The sequence below is a fragment of the Euprymna scolopes genome, chromosome 22 (assembly GCF_053919585.1).
Source record: "Euprymna scolopes isolate OS-2025 chromosome 22, ASM5391958v1, whole genome shotgun sequence".
In the NCBI taxonomy this organism is placed as follows: domain Eukaryota; kingdom Metazoa; phylum Mollusca; class Cephalopoda; order Sepiida; family Sepiolidae; genus Euprymna; species Euprymna scolopes.
The window spans coordinates 80,197,104-80,205,816 of NC_136503.1; the positions used below are offsets into that span (position 1 = coordinate 80,197,104).

Here is an 8,713-nt window from a genome sequence, read left to right on the forward strand (position 1 = left end):
ATTATGTAAATCTACAGAAAGGAATTATAGATAATAATCTATTATATAAATCTCATCTGTTTGTGTGTCCACTAAAAACTTTTGCCATCCGCATCAAACTGACATGAACGTAATACTGTTAGAAAGAGCAATCTCTTGGGCACATAATATCAAAAATTAGAAAAAAATCGTCAATTATTTCATGTAGAAATGTCATTTTTTTGAAGGGGAAAACTGGGTTCTGACGCCGTTTGTTAATCGCACATGCATGAACAGTCAATTCGTTGTTTCATTTTAAAAATTTGCAGTGTTATAACATGTTGTCATGGTCCGGTCGATAAGACGTTCAGTTACGAACATAACTTTTTCACATCCACTACACTGCATTTTTTACTCTTTTCTCTCTCCTATCTTTTAAAATTCTCAACTTTCTTATGCGCATCCACCATGCAGCATTTTTATTTTTATTTTAAAAACACGATAAGATGGCACCCAAGTCTGTTTTTTTTTAAATTTATTTAACTGTATTTTATGACCGGGTAACACTGCCACCTCCTTCCCTGTTAGTAATATATAATATTTATATACTATTAGTAGTTGACCTGTGTTCTGGGATTGTCCAAATAAGTAGATTAACAATAAATTCTATACCCGATATTGAATTATTTGCTGCTGCTTATTGTCCAATGCAAATACATACCCTACCCCCTCTCCTCAAAAAAGAAAGCTTAAAAAGACAAAAGAAAAACATTTAGTTACACACATATTATTTAATTGGAATTCATTGAGATGAGTATTATTTATTAATTTTATTTATCCTCATCTTTTCTTAGTTGTTTCATGACGTTTCGTCCAACTATTCCTCTGGCCTTCGTCAGGTGGTAACCGCGACGGATAGGAACTCTGAATCTCCTGACTGCAGTTGATAGTGATGTTGAATCTCTACGGTTCCAGGTGATGATTGTCTGAAGATAGCGGTTTCAATCCTACCCAAAACTTGGCCAAAACGTAGTGAGACAACGACTACAGAAGGCAATAATTGCAGTGAATGCAGTCAGGAGATTCAGAGTTCCTATCCGTCGCGGTTACCACCTGACGAAAGTCGGGAATAGTTGGACGAAACGTTGTGTAACAAAACATTTTTCTTGACCTTCGGGACAAGATCACAGTGTAGTATCTGTTCTTCAGATGCTCCACTTCAATTTCTTGTTCTCTGTCAGTGGAGGAGAAATCCCTCACGACTGAGACAATTTTTATTTTTGTTCCTTTTCTCGTTAAAAAACGACCTTGGTGTCTAACTCTGGGGAGGCATTGTAAATAGGAACAACCAATAAAAGATGTGGATAACTGTCCGCAATAAATAAAATTTAGTTACACATTGCTAAATGGCTAGGATGACATGGGTGACAATTTTATGTTAAATTTCTATTTATTGCTAAATGGCTAGGATGACATGGGTGACAATTTTATGTTAAATTTATGCCCAACTCTAAAATCTAAGATATTAATGTTTTTTGTTTTAAATTTCTTCTTTGAGGATATATTTTGTAATTACCTCCAAAGATTAGGATATGACTTTTTGGAGAAGTGAGGTAAACTATGATGAATGTGATAATAAAAATTTGGCAAATGAGTTTATCTCTGCTTTATCATTATTTTCATGGCAAATGCTTAATTCATAACAAACACTTGTTTAGCTACAACCAATGTCAACAATTTCCTCTACTCTCTAAAACTAAACACAAATTCCATGAACAAAGTTTCTTTAGACCTGCCCACCTGTGGGACTCTATACTGCAAGGCTGCTAAGCATTTTCAAGTCCAATGTAAACAAGTTCTTGTTGAGCTCTCCTCTTAAATAATCATATTCTACCCTATTTTTATCACTACCAACCATTATGGTGTTGTCTCAGCAACCACCTGGCACTCATTAATCCTTATCCTCGAATGGCCTTCAGGCCTTTATAAGTAGTGACTCCCATGTAAAAAAAAAAAAAAAAATGTGTAGAAACTTTACAGATTTTAATTATAATAAAAGAGGTTTTTTTTTTCTTAATTTTCCCTTTTTCTTTTTATTATTGTTCTGATGCTTGATGCAATTGTGAGGCAGGTGTTGTGCAATCCCAACCACATCTCTCCTGAATCGGCACTGCTTCGGTCCAGTGGCAAAGAGAGGCCCAAGACTGACTGGACACAATGCCAAGATATGCAGAGCACACATACAGCACCTGGAATTCCCAAATTGTCACCCATCTTAATACTGACCAGGCTCAACGTTGTTTAACTTTGGTGATCTGATGGGAACTGGTTAGTCAATCTGATTATGCTGTGTGTGTGTGTGTGTGTGTGTGTGTGTGTGTAAATTCCAATTTTTCTCTATAAACAAGAAAAGGAAAGAAAAACAAAAAAGAGTCACCAACCTGATAGGTCCTGAACTGTCATCTAAGCTTCAGCCTCTGTCCCATCGACGAAATGTTGCATCCCTCTGCCTGTTCTACAAGTTATTGCTCCAACAAACTGCAAGCACTTGTACACCCTTGACGTAAATACCTCCAACAAACCCCACAAGCAGCTAAATCCCACCCCTACACAGTAGAGATCCCTAGATGTAAGAGAGCTTCCTACTCCAGTAGTTTCTTCCCCAGAACTGCTAGACTTTGAAATTGCCTTCTGGGTCCCTGCTTCCCCAATTGTACTGACATGCAGCAGTTCAAGTGTAACATGAACCGCCATCTTGCTGCCCAACTCCCTACATAGAACCCCTGTAGCTTAGGTCCCTGATAGTAGTCCCTTACATCAAAGTGCCAATGTGCCTTGTTTCGGGTAAAAAAAAAAAAAAAAAAAAGTTTGTTTCCATTACCGCTAACTGAGTGCTCATTTAGTATATAAAAATGATCCCCCACTTTAAAATCTATGCCAATTTTTTAAAACTCTAAAATCTTTCTTTCGCATATTTTTTCATTGTTTACATGTAATCGCTAAACAAAAAGGTTATTTTTGTTTTTTTGACATTTAACAACTTCATATATATACATATATATATATCGTCTTTTGAGATTTTTTTCATTCCCTTCTTTTTCTCAGATTTTTGTTCATTTTTCTGTCATCTGAAGATGATTCAATAAAGAATTGAAAATGCTTATGATACTTATAGAACATTCAATAATGTTTTGGATTTTTGACAAAATAAAAATAACTAGGAAAATTGAAAAGATAAGAATAGATAGAATCAAGCAGAAAAATTCTGTTATATTTAACAATGTTTGCTTAAATGAAAGAATGCTGCCTAAATGCACAAAATATTTAAATATTTACATATATGAATATTTTTATTATATCAACATTTTAATCACCCTATGCAAACGCAATTACGTTTCAGCACATTTATGCTTCATAGTGGCCAAGAGATAATGAAAATAAATTTGCACAATGAGTACAAAATGAATAGAATCAAGAATCTTATTTAATTTTTATTTTATTTATAAATTTTATTTAATTTTTATTTTATTTATAAATTTTTATTTAATTTTTATTTTATTTATAAATTTTATTTAATCTTTATTTTATTTATAAATTTTATTTAATCTTTATTTTATTTATAAATTTTATTTAATTTTTATTTTATTTATAAATCTTATTTAATCTTTATTTCATTTATAAAATTTATTTGATTTTTATTTCATTTATAAAATTTTATTTAATTTTTATTTCATTTATAAAATTTTATTTAATTTTTATTTCATTTATAAAATTTTATTTAATTTTTATTTCATTTATAAATTTTATTTAATTTTTATTTTATTTATAAATTTTATTTAATTTTTATTTTATTTATAAATTTTATTTAATGTTTATTTTATTTATAAAATTTATTTAATTTTTATTTGATTTATAAAATTTATTTAATTTTTATTTGATTTATAAAATTTATTTAATTTTTATTTGATTTATAAAATTTATTTAATTTTTATTTGATTTATAAAATTTATTTAATTTTTATTTCATTTATAAAATTTATTTAATTTTTATTTCATTTATAAAATTTTTATATTCATAAAATTTAATTTTTACTTAATTCATAAATTTTTTTATTTTATTTATAAAATTTATTTTATTTTTACTTTATTCATAAAATTCATTAATAATTATCTGCAATAGAGAGGGGAAACTTTCAGGTCATAAATGCATGTAATTAAACATGCATTTATGACAACACAATTTGCAATCGTCTCAGGCAGAATAAAAAATATGAGGCCTTACCTTTTAATGTCCCTTGTATTTATGTATGTTGACCAATATCAAAGAAATTAGAATGCTATATATATATAAAAAAAAAAAAAAAACGAGAACAGAATTTACTGGAAAGAATAGAAACTGATCTATACGAAATAAAGAATTACGAAAATCACCAAAATGAAGGAAAGGAAAAAAAAAACCGAAATAATGATAGTCTTATTTTCTCTCTTAACAACTTGACTAAAATTAAAAGCTTATCTTTTATTAAAACATTGTCAATGCACATAGAATTTTAATTTTGTTTATTTCCTTTTATTCTTATAGCACTTTGTGTAATGTTTTATTTTTTATATGTAGACAATGCAGGGACCCAACACATTGCAGACTCTGTGACAAGGAAAAAAAACTCAATGTACTTTTCTTCTTTTAACAAAAGCCTTTATATTTAGTATTTCCAACAACGCATTTTTCTAAATATTTAAGCAGTTCATTTCTCCTTCTCTGGCTGCACATCCTTTTATTTCTGCTGTGGCGTCACTTTGCGCAACCGGCTTAGTCATTTACATAACTTTATGTGGCTGCTGCTGCTAACAGCGCTAGCAGCTCTGTTGCATTTGGATTGTTTGATGAAGGCATGGGCTGTTCTTCCTAAACTCTGTACGGCCAACCTCTTCATGGAATTCATAAAACCACAATGATGCCATAATTGCATGCTGTAAAATTTCACTTCTCTTCTTGTATTTCTAGGTGTTTTCTATCTGATGTCGTTAATGGCCATCATCGGTTCAATGTTCTGTTATTTCCTGCTACCAGAGACAAAAGGAAAAACCCTTGAAGCCATTGAAATGCTGTTCCTACCGAAAAGCAAGCAAGAATCCAGAAAAGCTGAAGAAGAACAGAGTAGAATTCAGCCCTTGTAAACTGCTTGTATACCAAACACAAACCACTCAATGCTAAATTACAAAAGTCTTGAAAAATTCTCAGCCGAAAACCATACGCTCCACCAATTATCCAACCATAGTGCAGGGGATTTCATAAAGGTGGCCAGACTATTCAACAAGCTTCGAATTATCTCCAATCGACTCTCATATTAGCACTAATATGATTTCCAAACTGTGATTACCAAAAGAATTAAAAAGTTCTTGACTCAATGGCATGCAGGGGAGGAGTAGGGGCTAACATAATATTTCTCAACATTAGAACTTACATTTAAGTGTTTGAGGCATACAGTCAAGGAGTGGGCAAGGAGTTGGCCCCGGGTATCATCTCTGCATGCCACTGTCTCAACTCTTTCCATGTTAGTAAAATTATTTTTTATAAATCGGAAAAACTTTTTTCTTGAACATGAATCAACCATTTCAAAAGTAATTTCAGAAATTAGTTAACAACTTTTTCATCAAGTGTTGTGAACAATTCTACTAAAATTATGATTTTATTACACTTATTGTCACTGTTGACGAGATTCTAAGCAGCTTAAACCCCACTCCCCAGATTGAGCATAAATTTCAGAAGATTTTAAAGAGTTTAGGAATTTATTTATCATATCATGTCATTTCATTCCATAAAAATGTTCGAACCATTCATTCTTGTCCAAAATTTACCCTATATTAAAAAACAAAATTTCCCCTATATTAAAAAAACAAAATTAAACAAAAAAATCTGTTATAATGTACCCATGATGGAATGTGACCCCTCATACGCCCTTCCAGCAGATTGGGAAATTCATCTTGCTTTTAGCTTTTTTTTTAATTTTTTGTTCTTGTCCAGAATTCCCTATACTAAAAAACAAAAAGATTTTTTTTTAATCTGCATGAAACGTAAATTGATCAAGTGGTTCTATTTTTAACTAAGAAAATCAAATTTTAGTAAGTTTCGAAAAAAAACTTTCTGCCGTTGCTATCTCAAAATGGCCGCACAAGAATTCAATGGAAATAACTCAACAATAATTAAAATTTGCAACATCAGCCTTGTAATGCCTATTATTTCACATTAATCGCTTAAAATCATTTTAAAATGATTTTCTGGTGCAGATGTACAAGTGGTACACCCCCACATGTATTTTTTTTTTATTTTCGTCTTTTTTAAAAAAATTTTCCCGTGGATTATTATTAAATAAACACTAATTTAACAGATTATCAAAAAAAAAGAAAAAAGTAAGTATTTAAATATTTGTAAGGGGTGCTCAATTTCTAATGCAACGTTGTAGTAAATTGACCACCCATTTTAGAATCACTCAATGTTTTTAAGCCAAATTTCGTGAATTTAACCTTTTTTTAAGCAGTTTGGCCTTTTTTTTTTTTTTTTTTTTAAATTTCACTTGAAATTTGCCCTTTTCTGATTATTTTTTCTATATATCTCTAAGTTTCGTCACCCAACATTTTTTTTTTAATATGCAATCTTCAAGTTTTGTCACTCAACATTTACAATTTTTAAATTAACAGGAAAACTCTTTGGTAGACTTATGTGTGTGCACACTTTCAAATTCTAATCGATCCCCCATATTGGAACCACTTAAAGGATTGTTCATTTATCAATCTAAGGGCAATAATTAATGGTCAATATGCGCTAGAGTACCAACTAAAGACTTACCTTTAAAAAGTTGATTTTTAAGGGGTATTTTGATCTGTATTCCATATTGTTTTCACTAGTTGCTATGTTTGTTTTTGCATGCGTGCCATCGTCAACCAAAGAAATTTGTGAGTGTTGCAAGATCTGCTGCCTTAATTTGAATCTCCCAATTCTGAGAAGTCAATTTTTCATGTTATTTCGCCTTATAATATAAGTTGTATTTTGTATGTCTGTCTGTATTTTGCATTTTTTTTCAAGGGAGATAATTGCATGAAAACTTCCAGCATCAAATGGGACTGATTTGATTCATACCAATAATATCTTAATAATAATAAACTGCCTAGGCACGAAGAGTCTAGTCTATATATATATATATATATATATATATATAGTAAATATTTAACATGAACCCTAAGTTTTAGTGGTTGCCAATAAAAGGTAATAAATGTTTTGAAAAATAATTTATTGGAATTCATTGACAAAAAATAATTTATCGGAATGCTTTAAAAATAGTTTATTGGAGAGCGTAAAATACAGCTATGTTATTTGTTGTGTATATGTATACATATGTATATTCAGGTCTGTTAACTATGTTATATGATGGGTTTTCAATATTTAATCTTATTTGTAAATTCAAAAGTCGAAATACCCATTAAGTCTCATCGTATCTAAATATTTTATTATTGAGTTGAAACTATAATGACTAAATCAAATCCAATACATAAATCGGAAGGAAAAATATATTTATTTTATTTAAAAAGCAAAATATTATTATAGGATGACTTCATAATTAATATTCCTTTTTACAAAGATCTATACCGTCTGACTTAATTTTAGCCATTATATTTTCTTTAGTAAGACCAGTCTATTTTATTTGATCAATCTAAACAAATTTTTTATAACTAGCTTATGAATGTTTATGGCAGCTGTCACGGTCTCGCAATTTGGTTTGTCACTTTATGTAAATTGGCTTTGCCAGTTGATAATCAGGAGAGTTTGTTATAGAAGTCCAGTGTTTGAAAGTGCGATAAGAGGGTGTATCAGAGACTGATCATCTCTTATCAGGTCGGTGAATATGATGTTAGACATGAAACTCTAGTGATCCATGCAGAGATATCAGACAACACCCTCCAGCCCCCATTATATATATTTGAACTCACTCATGAAATTGAATAGATTTTTTTTTTGTGTGTTTTTTTACAATTATTTCATTCTGATCCTTGTTGAAGTTTTTTTTTTTTTTGTTATTTACATAAAATCTTTTTTGCTATTTTTTTTTTACTTTTGATTGAACTTATTTTTCTGTTTTATTTCAATTTTTTTCCTTTCTGAAAACATTTAAATTGTCAACAAAAAGTATAGTATAGTTAACAAAAAAAGGGGGGGGAGCAATAAATAACTATGCACCAAATAATTGTTATGAAACAATAGAAAATGTAATATTCTATTGACTTTCATGATTTTATACTTTTAGAAACTATTTGTAAGTTTTGTTTTTTCAAAATTTATTTCATTATTTTTCAATCAAAATGGTGGTTGATTTTTCCATCTTGTTTTAATTTAATCAGTATAAATAAGATAAGTGATGCCCAAATAAGGTACATTAAATGAATAAGTTGAGTAAATTCTCCCATACAATTTTTCTTTCATAATAACACATGTTGATCACCCATTATAAAATCACTCAACGTTTTTAAGCCAAATTTTGCAAATTTACCTTTTTTTAAGCAGTTTGGCCATTTTTGAATTTCACTTGAAATTTGACCTTTTCTATTATTTTATATACATATTTATGGTTATCTTTAAGTTTCATCATCTGACATTTACAGAAGACAATTTTTTCTTATTTAATAAGCTGAGAATCTTGTCTAATGAAAGCCCAAAAACAAAATGGTAAAAGTGTACTATAATTAACAAAAGAAAAACGGAA

The 8,713-nt window shown here is 29.7% G+C and overlaps 1 protein-coding gene across 1 annotated transcript in view; it reads left to right on the forward strand.

Moving 5' to 3' along the window:
- LOC145243493 (proton myo-inositol cotransporter-like) overlaps nt 1–5,835 on the forward strand; it is a gene marked incomplete in the record, with an annotated part of 88,878 nt that extends 83,043 nt beyond the window's left edge. The window contains 1 exon segment of the mRNA XM_080106437.1: nt 4,963–5,835. Within this exon segment, the coding sequence (XP_079962563.1) occupies nt 4,963–5,135 (173 nt within the window).
- Between the last annotated feature and the right edge of the window lie 2,878 nt (nt 5,836–8,713).